The sequence below is a fragment of the Xenopus laevis genome, chromosome 2L (genome assembly GCF_017654675.1).
Source record: "Xenopus laevis strain J_2021 chromosome 2L, Xenopus_laevis_v10.1, whole genome shotgun sequence".
NCBI lineage: Eukaryota > Metazoa > Chordata > Amphibia > Anura > Pipidae > Xenopus > Xenopus laevis.
Genome location: NC_054373.1, coordinates 29769025 through 29787381, shown reverse-complemented (window position 1 = coordinate 29787381; position 18357 = coordinate 29769025). Strand labels below are relative to the sequence as shown.

General features: G+C 38.1%; 1 protein-coding gene across 3 annotated transcripts in view; it reads left to right on the top strand.

Moving 5' to 3' along the window:
- trpv2.L (transient receptor potential cation channel, subfamily V, member 2 L homeolog) overlaps positions 1 to 18092 on the top strand; it is a 56842-nt gene extending 38750 nt beyond the window's left edge. For all 3 annotated transcript variants that reach the window (XM_041581648.1, XM_041581649.1, XM_018246049.2), the window contains exons 9-17: positions 1092 to 1250; positions 1631 to 1726; positions 5646 to 5716; positions 5807 to 5972; positions 8418 to 8484; positions 11660 to 11955; positions 15036 to 15163; positions 16010 to 16116; positions 17330 to 18092. In XM_041581648.1, coding sequence (XP_041437582.1) covers positions 1092 to 1250; positions 1631 to 1726; positions 5646 to 5716; positions 5807 to 5972; positions 8418 to 8484; positions 11660 to 11955; positions 15036 to 15163; positions 16010 to 16116; positions 17330 to 17424 — 1185 coding nt within the window. In that variant the 3' untranslated portion in view covers positions 17425 to 18092. The remainder of the gene's footprint in view (positions 1 to 1091; positions 1251 to 1630; positions 1727 to 5645; positions 5717 to 5806; positions 5973 to 8417; positions 8485 to 11659; positions 11956 to 15035; positions 15164 to 16009; positions 16117 to 17329) is intronic.
- Positions 18093 to 18357: the final 265 nt, after the last annotated feature.

Below are 18357 nucleotides of genomic sequence, written 5' to 3'. Positions count from 1 at the left end.
CCATAGATTCCATTTTATCCAAATAATCTATTTTCTTAAAAAATATTTCCTTTTTATCTGTAATAATCAAACAGTTCATTGTAGTTGATCCTAACTAAGATATAATTCATCCTTATTGGCTACAAACAATCCTATTTTCCTATTTAATCCTAACAATCCTATTCATTTATTTAATGTTTAAATGATTTTCTAGTAGATTCATTATCCGGAAAACCACAGGTCCCGAGCATTCTGGATAATAGGTTCCATATCTGTACTAACAGTTGCATTAACCTAATCCCTCAAGAAACAGAGCTCTTATAGCTCAGTGAAAGTGGAGTCCAGGGGCCATACATGAACATCAGGGCTAAGGTACATAGGGTGATACCCATTGCAGATTACATTTCATTGTCATGTGTGTGAAGCCTTTCAAACCATTCACAATCAATGAATGTTTTTGGGTGATAACTATCAATACGGAGCCTTTAGGCAGATTTTTATGGACTCAAAGCCTGCCCAAGACATTAAAGGAACAGTAACAACAAAAACTCTGTATTAAAGTAATTAAAATATAACGTACTGTTGCCCTGCACTGGTAAAACTGGTGTGTTTGCTTCAGAAACACTACTATAGTTTATATAAACAAGCTGCTGTGTGGCCATGGGGGCAGCCATTCAAGATGGAAAAAGGAGAAAAGGCTTGAATTACATAGCAGGTAACAGATAAAACACCATTGTATTGGACTGGTCTTATCTGTTATGTTCTGTGTAACCTGAGCGTTTTCTCCTTTGAATGGCTGCCCCCATCACTACACAGCAGTTTATTTATATAAACTATAGTAGAGTTTCTGAAGCAAATACACTAGTTTTACCAATGCAGAGCAACAGTATAGTATATGTTAATTACTTTAAACCCCTTTAATTTTTTGGTGTTACTGTTCCTTTTTTTTAATATCATTTTTATAATTTAATCTAGTCTCACAATATAAGGTATGTACCATTATTAGCTTAATAGGTGGGGATAGTCCTGTCTTATGTTAGATGACAGGCATGTAAGTAATTGCAGACTCTTGTTAATGTATTATCAATACTTTCCCTGCGTCTTTCCTGCAGAATCGGCATAAGATGGTGGTATTGGAGCCCATCAACACTTTGCTGGAGGAAAAATGGGAAAAATTTGCAGGAAAAATATTTTATATCAAGTTTCTCTTATACATTCTTTACATGATAATATTCACAGTGACTGCGTACCATAGGCCGCTCCAAGGACAGGTAAGTGATGACTGGATAGAGGGCATGTTAAAAGGGGAAATATTCCTCATTTTCTGTAACTGTTTAGTAATGCATACATAGTATATTGTACAAAGGGAGCTTCATTTTTCTGCATAGATTTATTAATTCCTATAAGGGAAAGTTGTAATACTGTTATTATGAGCCATATTGGTTGAAAACCAATGAATTTACACTGCACACGAGTTTTACTCTTTGATCATTATGCCCCTTATTGTCTTCATTTACAGGCTGCAGCAAATTATTACCCCATATCAATCAGTAATAATGACCTTTCGTGCTTGAGCCTAGTTGCTGAGATGCTAGAGTTTATTTGCTACAGTAACAACTCATTGTTACAACTATTTTTCCTTCCTTCACAGCCTCCTTTTCCCTTGGAAGGAACAGCTAAAAGTAACCTGCGTGTCACTGGAGAAATAATCATGATGTTTGGAGCAATTTATATCCTAATATGCCAGGTACTGAACTAAACATAAACCAGTTTCTTGCAATAATTATATCACACCATAAGTATTGAAAGCATAATAAACGTATAATAATCCTGTAAACATTAAATAAACCCAATAGGCTGGTTTTGCCTCCAACAAGGATTAATTATATCTTAGTTAAGATCAAGTACAAGCTACTGTTTTATTATTACAGAGAAAAAGAGAATCATTTTTGACAATTTTAATTATTTATATAAAAAAGCGTCTATGGGAGACGGCCTTTCGGTAATTCAGAGCTTTCTGGATAACGGGTTTCCGTATAATGGACCCCATACCTGTACCTTGTACATGATCCAAGCTAAAATATAATTAATCCTTATTGGGAGTAAAAACAGCCTATTTAGTTTATTTAATGCTGAAATTATTTTCTAGTAGACTGAGGGGCAGATTTATCAAGGGTCGAAGTGAAAATTTGAATTTTTAAATTAGAATTTGGAGGTAATTTTAGTGTACTTCAACTAGGGAATAGCCCAAATTTGAATTGAATTTGAAAAAAATTAGAATATCGAAATTTATCACGTACTGTCTCTTTAAAGATTTGATTCCGACTACTCACCATCTAAAACCTGCCGAATTGCTGTTGTAGCCTCTGAGGGACCTCCTAGAACTTATTGAAAGTCATTTGGTGGACTTTGAAAAATCGAAGGTTTTTTTTGGAAAATACTTTGATTCTAATTTGATCGAATACGATCCAAATTCGAATTTAACGATCAAATATTCACCCAATTTAAAAAAAATTGATTTTTTGTTTTTTAAAATAAATTTCAGTTGGTCTTTTTTTATTCACATTTTGAGGTGATGGTAGTTTAAATCTGCCCCTTAAAGAACGAAGATCCAAATTACAAAAAGATCCATTATCCAGAAAACCCCAGGTCCAGAGCATTCTGTATATCATGTCCCATACCTGTATACTATAACAACCATGAACATCCTGTAAATTATTTTCTTATACATAGTGGCTAGTGATGTCACCAGTTATAATCGATGCCTAGCGATATCATTTGCCTTACATGACTAACTAAATCTTGTGTACTGGTATTATATCCGATACCTGGAAACCCATTATCCAGAATGGGAAGGCCATCTCCCATAGACTCCATTTTAATGAAATTAAAATTGATTTCCATTTTTTCTGTAATCAAGATACAATACCTTGTACTAAGATATAATTAATCCTTATAAGAGGCGCAACAATCCAATTGGGTTTATTTAATGATTAAATTAAATTTAATACGTTTAAATTATGGAAATATTCCTTATCCAGAAAGCCACAGGTCCAGAGCATTCTGGATAATAGGTCCCATACCTGTAGTATAAAAAACATAAAGTACCTCCTGCTGTAAAATATGGAAAAAAAAAACTACAAGCTCTGTGCCTTTATATGATCATTCAACTCCTTGGTGACTTCTTTTATCCATATGAATTCCTATTAGATATCATGGTATTGTAATCCCATGAGTAATGGCATTTCCAACATATGCTTAATTGGTTGCAATAGTTAATTGGAATTCCCAGAACAGTATTCAGTGAGAGCACATTGTAAAGTGAACAGTATCCAAGGCACATAGTACAATGAGAGCAGTAATGCACAAGTATCCTCTCCATGTAATATAGTGTGATTAGAAATATAGTCTTCATATATTATAAAGTGTGAAATGTGTAATGGTATCATTATCATATAGATATGATGGGGGCAGGGATTTAATACAGATAGGGGCAGATTTACTAAGGGTCGAATATCGAGGGTTAATTAACCCTCGATATTCGACTAGGAACTAAAATCGTTCGACTTCGAATATCGAAGTCGAACGATTTAGCGCTAATCCTACGATCGAACGATCGAAGGATTATTCGTTCGATCGAACGATTAAATCCTTCGAATCGAACGATTCGAAGGATTTTAATCCAACGATCGAAGGAATATCCTTCGATCAAAAAAACACAGGCAAGCCTATGGGGACCTTCCCCATAGGCTAACATTGAGTTCGGTAGCTTTTAGCTGCCGAACTAGGGGGTCGAAGTTTTTTTTAAAGAGACAGTACTTCGACTATCGAATGGTCGAACGATTTTTAGTTCGAATCGTTCGATTCGTAGTCGAAGTCGTAGGCGAAGGTCGAACTAGCCCATTCGATGGTCGAAGTAGCCCAAAAAACACTTTGAAATTCGAAGTTTTTTTAATTCGAATCCTTCACTCGAGCTTTGTAAATGTGCCCCATAATGTTAGTGGACACAGGCATCACAAGCACATTATATTATATATTTTTGGAGGCAGTGTTAATTGGCAACCAAGTATACATGCTGGGGTGACCAGGGTCCCCATGCCCTCCCTATTTCCAGTGCCTATTCATGAGACACAGATAGCAATTAGAGAGGGGCTCATTTTAAAGTGTTCACTATCTCCTATTAAACAAACACTATTCCAAGGGGAGAGTGGGTACATTAGATTAAAAAGAAAATGCAATCATTAACATTTGTAACAGAAAAAAATAAATAAAAATATATATACACAGATATATGTATGGGATATGTTTTTCAGAGTGCTCTGGACCTGGAATCTTTTTGGATTAGTGATCTTTCTGTAATCTGGATCTTCATACAGTGCATTAAGGGCAGAGACACACGTGGAGATTCAGTCACCTGGCGACAAATTGCCTCTTCTTCAGGCGACTAATCTCCCAAACTGCCTTCCTGCGGGAATGGCACTTTGAGAGCTTTGTTATCTGAAGTCGCTCGAAGTTTCCTTGTGATGAAACTTCAGGGGGAATACGAATAACGAAGCGCTCCAAGTGCCAACCCGCCAGTGATCTAGCTGGTGGGAAGGCATTGCAAGGAGATTAGTCGCCCGAAGAAGAGGCGATTTGTTGCTGGATGACTAATCTCCCCCAGAATCTCCACGTGTGTCTCTGCCCTAAGGGGGTTATATACTAAACCACAAAGTTATCTGGTCTGGCTTTTTGGGGCAAAACCTCACTTTTTTGTGAAAAAAATCTTGAATTTTTCAAGATTTATTATACCCCCATGCTGTAAAAAGTCTGAAAAATCGATTTAAACGATCAAATCCTTCTAATCGTTCGATTTGAAGGATTTTAATCCATCGATTGAACGATTTTTCTTCGACTTAAAAATTGTTAGAAAGCCTATGGGGACCTTCCCCATAGGCTAACATGGCACCTCGGTAGGTTTTAGCTGGCGAAGTAGGGGGTCGAAGTTTTTTTTAAAGAGACAGTACTTCGAGTATCGAATGGTGGAATAGTCGAACGATTTTTAGTTCGAATCGTTCGATTTAAAGTAGAAGTCGTAGTCGAAGGTCAAAGTAGCCAATTTGATGGACGAAGTAGCCAAAAAAATATTCGAAATTCAAAGTTTTTTTTCTTCTATTCCTTCACTCGAGCTAAGTAAATGGGCCCCGTAGTGTGTTAATAAAAAGCACCAGGAATTTTGCAACATTAATCTGCGTTTGACCTCTTCTTACAAGTATCCTTTACTGAGTTATAAGGCTTCATTGGACGGAAACGGTAAGAATCGGTCCAAAAACTGAGAGTGAATCCTTATCCTACGTATACTGTAAAAGTCAATGGTAGAGGTCCCCCTATCCCAAACGTATAGTATAGTGGTCTGCTCTGGGTTTAGCCAAATGATTTTGGGGTTTCCAGGCAGAAACTCATTAGATTAGAATTAAACAGAATAAAATGGAGTCAATGGGAGATGGCCTTTCTGTAACTCAAAGCTTTCTGGATAACGGTTTCCGGATAATGGATCCCCTGCCTACTTGTGAGAAAGGTCTTATATTGCCTCTTAAATGGAAAAGAAATTGTGCCAAATGAATCTTTAAGAATCAGGCTTGTAAAATTGCATTTTGAGGCATCTCTTTTTCTTTCCCTCTGGGCAGATTATTTACTTCTGGAAGCGGCGACCTTCCCTACAGATTTTAATGATGGACGGTTACTTTGAGATACTCTTGTAAGTTTTTGTCTATTTATTAGCAATATGTTTTTTTTTTGTGTGTGTAATTCCTACAATGACCAGCGAAACTTTTCTTTCTCTCCCCAGTTTTTTGCAGGCGCTTATATTACTGTTCAGTGGTGCCACTTACCTGGGAGGAAGTGAAGTGTACGTACCCCTAATGGTGTTCTCGTTGGTGATTGGCTGGGTGAATATGCTGTACTATACCCGCGGCTTTCAGCAGACAGGAATCTACAGCGTCATGATCCAGAAGGTCAGATACACCACAGATCTTACTCCTTTAAGGGGTTGATCACCTTTAAGTTAACATTTAGTATGATGTAGAGAGTGATATCCTCAGACAATTTGCAGCTGGTTTCCATTTTTTATTATTTGCGGTTTTTGAGTTATTTCGTTTTTTATTCAGCAGCTCTCCAGTTTGCAGTTTCAGCAATCTGGTTGCTAGGGTCCAAATTTCCCTAGGAACCATGCACTGATTTGAATAGAAGACTGTGATCTGAATAGGAGAGGCCTGAATAGAAAAATAAGTAATATAAAGTAACACATGTGTTGCCTTACAGAGCATTTGTTTTTTTAGATGGGGTCAGTGATCCTCATCTGAAAGCTGGAACAGTCAGACGAAGAAGGCAAATACTTGAAAAAAAACTATAAGAAATAAATAATGAAGACCAGTTGAAACTGAAAAGTTGCTTAGAATTAGCCATTCTATAACATACTAAAAGTTACCTTAAAGGTGAACCACCCCTTTAACTATATACAAAGTTTATTTAAAGGTCCAAAAATGAATCCAACACAGGTGGTAAGTACAGGGCACTTCTCAATAACACACAAGCAGGGGAACTTTGTAAAAGACCCCTCAGACATTATAAGGCAAAGTTTGGTAATATTAGAACCTTAAAGGGGTAGTTCGCCTTCAACTTAACTTTTAGGGGCACATTTACTAAGGGTCAACTTTCGAAGTTAAAAAACTTCGAAATTCGACCATCGAATTTGATACTTCGATAGTCCAAGTATCTTTTCGATTGAAAACCGCCATTTTCGAGCAAAGTAAAAATCGTTCGATTGAACCATTCCAAGGATTTTACAAAGAAAACTTTGACTTCTAAAAACTTAGCCAAAATCTCAGAGAAGTTCTAGTTGGTCCCCCCATAGGCTAAACAGCAATTCGGCAGGTTTAAGGTGGCAAAGTCGAAGTTTTTTAAAGAGACAGTACTTCGATTTTCGAATGGTCGTATTTGTGAAGTTTTTTCAATTCGAATTGAATTTTGGCCTATTCGATGGTCGAAGCACCCAAACATTACTTCGAAGTTCTAAGTTTTTGAATTCAATTTTCTTCGACCCTTAGTAAATGAGCCCCTTAGTATGTTATATAGTATGACCAATTCTAAGCAACATTTCAATTGGTCTATTTTTTAAAAAAGATTTTGTAATTATTTGCCTTTTTTTTCCTGACTTGTTCCAGCTTTCAAATGGGGATCACTGACCCCATCTAAAAACAAATGCTTTGTAAGGCTGCACATTTATTGTTATTGCTACTTTTTAATACTCACCTTTCTATTCAGCCCTCTCCTATTCATATTTCAGTCTCTCATTCAAATCAATGCATGGTTGCTAGGATAATCTGGACACTAGCAACAGAAATTGCTGAAATTGTAAAGTGGAGAGCTGCTGAATAAAAATCTAAAAAGCTCAAAACCCACATATAATAAAAAATGAAAACCAATTGCAAATTGTCTCAGAATATCACTCTCTATGTTATACTAAAAGTTAACTCAAAGGTGAACAACCCCTTTAAGTGAAACATCCAGAAGAGGAAACTTGCATTGCTCAGGGTGTTACCAAGCTTTAACTCCCTGCACCTCTCCTTAAACTGAGCTGGTGTAGGGATGAAGGAAGTTGCAGTTTTGCAACATCTTGAGCACTGTGGCCTACTCCTGAACAATTGTGCTTATTACAGAGTGGGTTTCGTTTATTATATATGAGGGGATTTCCATGTACATGACGGGTGCAGCGTCGATTCTGCACCTCTCCCTTCTGCCTCCCCCCCTACCCCCAAATAATACATACACACCACTGGTTTGGAAAGAGATGGCCACAGCTGTTTATTTAACACAGTATTAAAATAATTAACATGTGTAACATTTTAACCTTTTAACAACCATTTGTATAACAAACCTTTAACCTTTATCATATTATTCCCCCACCCGGGGGAGAGGGGAATGGGGTGGGGTGGCTGTACCCCAACTGCCAAGATAGGTTCCTCCCAAGCCCTAAACCGGGCTGCCTACCGTACCATGAGGACCCAGGCCTACCAGGTTACTTCCACTAACTATGAAATACCCCCTTTTAACTTCCCCTGGGGGTCCTTGCAAAGGTACCCTCCGCAACTGCGACTAAAACAACATTTTACAGGGAAGGAGGGTGGGATGCTGCGTCCTTCTTCCTCCACGTCCTGGCGCCGAATGGTAAGTATTACGGCTGCTCCTGCCTCTGATCACTCTCCCGGGACCCGTCAGCCAATCAGTGCCCTGGAATAGAAAAGGGGGCGGGGATAGTTGCTCTCCTAGGCCCTGTCAAGACCCTTTTGCCCCTATTCGGGCCATGGGGTCCCAGAACAGAAATCATTTAAATATACCTGTTTCTCTTTTTCCTTTTGGAACTGTATTATGTTACTTACACATTGCTTTCTTGTGTTTAGACCATCCTGAGAGACATGCTCCGCTTCCTCTTTGTGTACCTGGTCTTCCTCTTTGGCTTTGCAGCAGGTAATGTACTTATTCTGGCACCATCTTTCTCACACCACAAGGCTCAGTTCTATTACCCAAAGGGGACTTTTGACTTAAAGGGACTGTTTCACTTTTAGGCTTTTAGTATATAACAGAATTTTCTTATTTCTTTAAAAGAATTTCCAGCCAGCCTTTTTTTGTTGTTGATATTTCTATACTTTCTCTTTTGCCTCTTTCCATTTTGAAATTAAAATGCTGTCCAGCTGTTGTGGGGGGTCACTGGAAAAGGAAACAACTTCCCCTTCTAACTCGAAACAGGTGCCCGTCTCTGATGGAGTAAACCGAGAAAAAACGTTACCTTCCTCCAGATCTGGACTGAGAATTAAAATAGGCCCTGACATTTCAGGTACTCAGAGGCCCAATCAGCCCCCACCAGCCCACTAAATACTGACATTCTATGGGACTTTATAGCAGCCCCTCTGGCATTTGCCAGAACCCATAGATTGCCAGTTCGGGCCTCCTCCGCACTCTTTTGGTTCATGACCTCTCATATTCTTCTTCCAGCCTGTCTTTAAAGGAGAACTAAAGCTTTACTAAAGAAGTAGGTAGAAATGTTGTACATTATGTTTTCGGTTTCTGTACCAACCCAAGGCAACCACATCCCTTTAGCAGTAAAGATCTGTGTTGCCAAAGATGCCCCAGTAGCTCCCCATCTTCTTTTCTGCTGATTCACTGCACATGCTCTGTGCTGCTGTCACTTACTGAGCTTAGGGACCCACTCACAATATACAGTACACATGGAATAGAAATGTCACAATATAAGGCTGATTAGTAATTAATACAGATAATTACTACATGGCAGCACAGAAACCAGTGCAATTAGCATCAGAATACAATAATCAGCCCTGTAGCATCAGCTTATATTACAGACAAACCTAATTGTTTAGTTTGATAATTTGCAACAACCCCTAAGCTTAGCTTCTCAACAGCTGCTCAGAGCCCCCTGAGCATGTGAGTGTCACAGACACTTTCCAAGATGGTGACCCCCTGTGACAAGTTTGAAGTCCTGGATCATTGCTGCTATTGACAAGCTGAAACTTTAGGCTGGTGCAATAAGTTCAGTATATAAAATATGGCATTTTTAGGGTTTAGTTCTCCTTTGCTAGTTGCTAGAGTATAATGGTTGCTAAAAATCCCAAACAGGGGAACTGCTAAATAATTAAAAAACACACAAAAAAATAATAAGAACTGCAGAATATCTTCTATCATAGTAAGAGTTAATTTAAAGGTTATAACAAACAAGGGAAAGTTTGGTTTATCAGCACTCACTGTCATGGAGACACTGTAAATGTCATCTCCAACACATTATAACAACAGAGAAGTGGCTAATGGAATCAGCATATCAACATATATATACGATTAGAGAAGTGGGTCCTACATTCCAAGAACATTACTGTGCATGGCAGCAGAAACTGGCAGCGTAAGCACATTATATAGAGAGAGCGGGGCTGGAACTGCAGGCGGGAGTTTATACAGGAGCAGTGGCTACGTCAGCTCCATGATGTGGCTCTCACCCTTCCCAGCTACACTATAGTCAGGTGATCCCACTGGTGGCTAATAAAAGGGCAACCAAGTTTGGGAGTTTTAACTTCGAAAGGTAAAACTTAGGTAAAAAACAGGTAAAACTTAGTCCCTGTCTAAAATGTCTAGTGAAGCAATAGAATTCTTAATGAATCAGATAAAAGCGTAGGACTGGCCAGATATGGGATGACTTTGACGTAGTTGGCGAGCTTAAATATATTGCAATATATGGACAAACAATCCCTGTTTTGTTTAAAGGGAAGGGTCTTTTTTTAGTAGCTCAAGGCACAAAATGTCTCAATGTCTTGAATATATTGATAATGGGTTGAGTGCAGAGGACAGTACAGTGCAGTATTTGTATGTCTTTAATTTAAAGGCAAACTACAACTGAACTATTGGGGAAGTTCCCCAAAAAGCAGAAATTGCAAGCAACCTTTAGAAGGCTTATAACAATTGGATTCCTGGGGATTAAGTAAGGTGTGTTTGTGTCTGGTCAGTTCGCAATAGCCTATCCTATTTCCCATTATGTAGGCTGTTATAAAACTTTATTTCTGATAGCAGATTCTGAGGGGCCTATTTATTAAATATTTGGAGAAAAAAATATTGGCAGCAAAAAACTGCAGACGTTCTACAGAATTCAGTGGGAGGTATATGTTCAACACCATTAGGGCAATGACACGTAGAGTTTTGTCTACGGCATTTTGTTGCGGCGAAAAACTGGCAGAAAATTCCTTGCCATTGGGTGTGTGGAAGATTGCTGCAGGCAAAGCCCTCAGAAGTGCCAGCCCAGGCTGGCTGGGCATTTTAGGGTGTGCACGATCTCTATTTTTGACTACACAGGAGACATGGGCCTGCACTATGGGTAGGTGACAGGAGAAGATACGTGTCTGGCACCTCTCCAGCTTTGCATGTACCCAGGGTCGGACTGGGGGGCCCGGGGCCCACCGGTGCTCCTGTCCCAGGGTCCCCTCCATATCCAGGGAGCGGGTCTGGGCTGGAGGGTCTCACCGGGTTTTTTCCTGTGTCCTGCCGGCCCAGTCTGACCTTGCAAGTACCTCTTCTGCCTAACCCTAGTTCCAGCCCTGACCTCAGATTGTGTAGTCCCACTAAGAGTACAAAATAATTTTGCACAATTACGTAACTTGGGAATTTTACCTGCGGTGATTCTCATCATGTAGAATGAAGAGTAGATGGGCTGCCTATACAACTCCCTTCCATGGCCCATGCCATTCTTCCTGCGTGACTTTATGACATTAAGAATGTGTATATATATATATATATATATATATATATATATATATATATATATATATATATATATATATATATATATATATATATAATTGTTTGCTGTTTTACTCCTGACGAAGATCCCTGTGGTGGATCGACACGTTGAGTCCAAAAAAGATTTTTAGTTTTTGCATCAAGTCCTTGTGAGTTCCGTTTCCTACTTTATGTTTATATATTTATATCTATCCTTTATGCTGGCACCCAGGTAAAAACCTAGTCAACGGTGTGCACCTTGGGATTTGGGAATATATATATATATATATATATATATATATATATATATATATATATATATATATATATATATATAAGGTAACAGCTCATTCATTGGTTTTGTCTTCAGCTCTGGTGACCCTGACAGGGGAAGCCCCCCAGGAAGCAGCAAATGGAACGGAGCCGAGCGAGGCAGGCTCATCCTATGGAGGGCTTTATATCACATCTCTGGAACTCTTTAAATTTACCATTGGTATGGGAGACCTGGAATTCAACGAAAACTTGAAATTCAAGCATTTCTTTATGTTCCTGCTGATCCTTTATGTGATCTTGACCTACATCCTCCTGCTGAACATGCTCATTGCACTGATGAGCGAAACAGTCAGTAAGATTTCCAGTGAGAGCAAAAGTATCTGGAAACTTCAGGTGGGTCGAATTTCAACTCATGGGCTCCAAGCTTTTAGTACTCTGTCACATGGAGAGGATTTATTTATCAAAACCTCTGCTGATTTAGACATTTTTTTAAACTCTTCATTCTAGTAGTAAAGCAAGTTTGACTAATGGCATCCGCTTCCACTTCACCTATGAATGCAGAACGCTGCATCTGGCACCTTGCTGCCCCAGTCTTTCTACAATACACTTCTGTTTTTTCTACATTTGTGTTTGAAAAGTAGATTTATTTGATGCAGCGCTGTGCTACAAAAACATGGCAAATAGCCTTCAAAAAGCCACAGTACAGGTATAGGATCTTTTATTCAGAGTGCTTGGGACCTGGGTTTTTCTGGATAAGGAATCTTTCGGTAATTTGGGTCCCCAGATATCAAGGCTGCTTAAAATTTAAAATTTAAACATTCAATAAACACAATAGGATTGTTTTGCCTCTAATAAGGATGAATTATATCTTAGAGGCCTATTTGTTAAAGGTCGGATTTTGGTGGTTTTAGATGTATTTGAAACTACGACTAAACTCACTTTAAAAAAACACAAAAATAAAATGTTTTAAAAAATCCAAATAAAAAAATTATAAACAGAAAATAATGCTGAATGATTAGAATAAAAATGCAAATACCTCTAAAACCTCTATAAACTCAAGTTTTTCGGACAAATCCTAGCAAGAAAATCCTCTAAAAGTTCAAATTGATTTAAAATGGTCCAATAGGATCAGTGCAGCTCCCATTGACTTCTATAGAACCTTGACAACTTTACCTGGCAAAGTTTTGTATTAGAGGTTTTTACACTTTTTTAAAAAAAAAAAAAAAAAAAAAGGAAAACCATACATTTTTAGAGATTCCTGGCAAAAAAAATCGAAATTCAATTGTTAGTAAATGGGCCCCTATGTTTCATCAAGTACAAGGTACTGTTTCTTGATTACAGAATATAAGAAAATCAATTTTAAAAATCTGAATTATATTTAAGTCTATGGGAGATGGCCTTCCCATAATTCTGAGCTTTCTGGATAACGCATTTCCGTATAACAGATCCCATATCTGTAGATATGATTGTGCAGGGTTAACGAAGATGCCTAAGAATGATTTAGTAAAATTTCCCTTAACATTTGCAGGTGGCTTTATTTACAGGAAACCACAAAACATTCTAAGTTGGGGGCTGCAAACCAAAGTGACACAAAGGAAGCTGAGCTGACATAAAGAGATAGAGTAGTGGTAAACTGCAAATTGCTCAAGATTAGAACATGTCTTGTGTGACTTTAGGTAATTTAGGCACACAATCCAGTTGGAAAGTTAGGCACACAATCCTGTTGGAAATTTAAGCATACAATCCTGTAGGGAATGTAGGCACACAATCCATTTGGAAAGTTAGGCACACAATCCTGTTCGAAATTAAGGCATACAATCCAGTAGGGAATTTAGGCACATAATCCTGTAGGGAATTCAGGCACATATGTCTTGTGTGACTTTAGGTAATTTAGGCACACAATCCAGTTGGAAAGTTAGGCACACAATCCAGTTAGGAATTTAGGCACATAATCCTGTTGGGAATTTAGGCACACAATCCTGTAGGGAATTAAGGCACATATGTCTTGTGTGACTTTAGGTAATTTAGTCACACAATCCAGTTGGAAAGTTAGGTGCAGAATCCTGTTGGGAAATTAGTTTTACAATCCTGTAGGGAATTTACGCATACAATCCAATTGGGAATTTAGGCACATAATCCAGTTGGGAAGTTAGGCATACAATCCTATTAGGAATTTAGACACACAATCCTGCTGGGAATTTAGGCACACAATCCTGTTGGGAATTTAGGCACACAATCCAGTTGAGAATTTAGGCACACAACCCTGTTGGGAATTAAGGCACACAATCCTGTTAGTAATTTAGACACATAATCCAGTTGGGAAGTTAGGCACACAATCCAGTTGAGAATTTAGGCACACAATCCTGTTGGGAATTAAGGCACACAATCCTGTTAGTAATTTAGACACATAATCCAGTTGGGAAGTTAGGCACACAATCCAGTTGGAAAGTTAGGCACACAATCCTGTTGGGAATTTAGGCACACAATCCTGTAGGGAATTTAGGCATACAATCCTGTAGGGAATTTAGGCATACAATCCAGTTGGGAATTTAGGCACATAATCCAGTTGGGAAGTTAGGCACACAATCCTAGTAGGAATTTAGACACACAATCCTGCTGGGAATTTAGGCACACAATCCTGCTGGGAATTTAGGCACACAATCCTGTTAGTAATTTAGACACATAATCCAGTTGGGAAGTTAGGCACACAATCCAGTTGGAAAGTTAGGCACACAATTCTGTTGGGAATTTAGGCACACAATCCAGTTGGGAATTTAGGCACATAATCCAGTTGGGAAGTTAGGCACACAATCCTATTAGGAATTTAGACACACAATCCTGTTGGTAATTTAGGCACACAATCCTGTTGGTAATTTAGGCACACAATCCTGTTGGTAATTTAGGCACACAATCCTGTTGGTAATTTAGGCACACAATCCTGTTGGTAATTTAGGCACATAATCCTGTTGGTATTTGAAGCACACAATCCTGTTGGGAATTTAGACACACAATACTGTTGGGAATTTAGACACACAATCCTGTTAGTAATTTAGGCACATAATCCTGTTGGTAATTGAAGCACACAATCCTGTTGGGAATTTAGACACACAATCCCATTGAGCTGGGGCAGCGCCACACTGGCTGCGTGTGTGTCTCCATTTTGCATGTGTAAATATATTAATCACCAAGTGAGGTAGGCATAGGTATAGCTATGTGATTTGTTAGTGGAAACTCATTATCCAAAAAGCTCTTCAAATCAGTGCATAGTTGCTAGGGTAACCCTAGCAACTAGATTTCTGAAATTGCATACTGGAGAGCTGCTGAATAAAAAGCTAAATAACTCAAAAACCACAACAATTAAAACCAGTTGCAAATTGCCTCAGAATAAGTAATAATTAATTTAAAGGTAAACAACCCCTTTAAATTTAAAAGTTTAATGTAATGGTTGTTTTTTTGTTTTGTTACTTGTATAGAGAGCAGCCACAATTCTGGATATTGAGAGGTTTATTCCTCGGTTCCTTAGAAAGAAGCTGAAAACTGGACAATGGTTGACTGTGGGAAAAACTACCGATGGAAATCCTGATAAGAGATGGTGCTTCAGGTAAGAGAAGGCTAAATTGGGAAGAGTCTCTTCTACAGTTCTGAACATGGATATAGTTATATCCATCTAAAAAGAATGCTCTATAAAACCAAAATGAATTGTTATTGCTACTTTTTATTACTCATATTTCTATGCAGGCCTCTCCTATTCATATTCCAGTCTGTTTTCCATACCAGTGCATGGTTGCTAGGGTAATTTGGACCCTGGCAACCAGATTGCTGAAATTGCAAACTGGAGAGCTGCTGAATAAAAAACTAAATAATGACCACAAATAATGAAAAAAAAAATGAAAACCAATTACAAATTGTAAAGGATATCACTCTCTACATCACACTTAGGGGCATATTTATCAAGGCTTGAATTTCGAGTTTATGGGTGTTTCTAAAAACTCCCATCAACTCCCATCAACTCCCATAAAAAAAATGACCAATCGAAATTTATAAAAAAAAAATTTGAATTTATTATATTTGGGTGAATATGATCGACCTGCAAACTGAAATTGAATTTGAATCGGATCAATTCAAGTTTTTTCACCAGAAAAAAATTTGGACTATTCCCTAGTCGAATTACACTAAAATAAACTCAAATTCGAATTTAAAAATTCGAATTTTCAATTCGACCCTTGATAAATCTGCCCCTTAAAGTTAACTCAAAGGTGAACAACTCCTTTAAATAGCCAGTTTGGCCATGTAGTGTAGGAAACATTGTTTCATGGCAGTAATACTTTTGTTGAATGAATGAAAAATGATCTCATTACCTGCCATATTATTTCTTACATTCTTGATGCATTAGGAAATGAACAACTACAACCAGGCAGATATTAATTAGGTTTTTCCTGTGCTTTAGAGTAGAGGAAATGGCCTGGGGATCGTGGGAGAAGAACCTCGCCCACATAAATGAGGAGCCGGGTGACACAGAGAAGGGGAAGCTCAGCTCATCTAAGAAAACTCCAGGTATGGGGTATTTTCAGTGTGGATATTTGTAACTCTGGGATGACTATAATAGTTAAAAAAGCTGAATCCTTTCTTTTGTGTGTGAAAAAAACATGTTGCAGGACTTTTTTTGGATAAATAAAATAGGAAACCTCTGCCTCTGCACATACGCTGTTCAAAAGTAATTTCATTTCAGACGTCAGTGTTTCATCTTGAGCATAATGGCATTTAAATATAGATATCTATAGAATTTGGATTTGCTGCATAAAATGCAGGAAGCCTGATAACAGTTTGCGTCCCCATGTTAACTACCTCTCATCTGTCCTGTTTTTCATGGGACAGTCCCGATTTTGACTGCTCAGTCCCGAATTGTTACTGAAATGTCCCGAGTTTCTCTTGCACTGACTCCAGAAAAAGATACAAAGTGAATGAAAATTAATTTGCCTTTTGGCAGAGAGCCCAGAATACACAGCACCTGCTCTTAGATACATTTGTAACAATTTAAGATAAGCAAAGAAACAATTGTAACTATTTAAGATAAGCAGGTTTATTGGGAGAACTGTGACTCACAGCTTAAAGGGCAATGTCACCTTCATTAGCAAAAACTCATAATACAAATAAATCATAAAACCCCCAGAAATGTGTTCAAACCTGCCAAATTTTGTAAAACGGACATGGCATGTAGGGGGAGTGGCTACAAAATGGGCGTGGTCAAATGTTTAAATATTACCTGCAGTAGAACTTGTCCCGCATTCTGATTTTCAGATGTTGGGAGGTATGATGTTAATTTATCCACAATTAATTAAGCACCACAGTCCCACTGGCCCCAGCACTATACATTCTGTATGTTTTATTAGACATCCATAGGGAGGCCAGCTCAACAGTTTGCAGCCTCTGCTTTACATCACTTTGCTATCCCAAGTGACCATCACTCCTTTTACACCCTTGTTTCCCATCCTGGCATTTTTCTTCCCCTTTCCCACATTGATAGGACACCAACACTGAGATATTAAACACTTCTGCAGCAAGATATTTGGATTGCTAGCTAAGAGGACACACTTTAGGAGGGTATGGCGTTGTGTACCAGATGCAGTATTTAATTTTATCTGCATTTTGTATATATACACTATATTTGTATTTTTGTCTGTCTGATAGTTTTGGTAAGTCTGCCCTTTGTTTTTATGTACAGCTTAGTCTTAACATGCAGTAGTTAATCCTTATACACTATTTTTAGGATGGAGCCAGTTGGTTGCCAAAGCTCGAGAAAAATCAAAGGAAGAAGAAGAAATGCCCCTTAATACGGTGGCCACCAGCACTCCGGAGGTGTAGAAGCCAGCAATGACAATGGCCTGATCCAAGTAATATGGTGTCAAGGATTCTCTCTTTTTACTGCCTACCCAGAGACTACAGTGTATAATGAAACACTGAGTTCCAGTGGTTTAAGGAACAAGGACATTCCTGTTTATTTTTCTCTTTACCAAAATAAAGATATGTCTTTATTCCATGACATTTAACTGGAAGCTTTAGTACTGATAAGGGAAAGAAATGTATTAAAAAAATCTGGAATGGTATATTGTCAAGCTTTGTTTCAGCTCTTCCAAGAGGAGACGCTCAGTTATTAAAGCCCCAAATATAAGTGCAAAAGTGCAATGAAAAATCTGCCATAAGGTGCAGAGCACAACACTGCCCCGTGTAAGGCAACTCTGTACTTAGCATTTACTATAGATGGTCTGAAGGATTTGTAAATGCCAGTATCTATGATGGCTACCTGTTTAGTGCTGAGGCCGGCTACATCTTTAAAGCTGCTGTAAACTTTGTTGCAAATATTCTTTTAAGGGTATTCACAGATTTGCTTGTCCTGATCCTTAAGGGGCTATAATCCTCAGTCTGGATGACTTTACTAAGGGGGTTAATTATTAAAGTCCAAATGCCAAAAACTCAAAAAAAATCTGATTTTTTTTGTGATTTATTATACCCAAAGATGGAAAAAGTCTGAATCTGAAAATCAGGCATCTTAGACCTGCCGAGGTTGTATATAAGTCAATGGGAGACGTCCCGAAGATATCCTGATCTGCACTGGGTTTTGTGCAAACATTTGAAGATTTTGTGGTTTTCTTGGCAAAAATTTGTACGATTTGAACTGGAATTTTTTGGGAAAATGTATTAATAAATAATATGAAATAACCGATGGGGATTTGGTCAGAGTGTTTAAGTTTAATTGCCCAGTATAACATTTGCCAAAAGTGCCCATACATGGGAAGA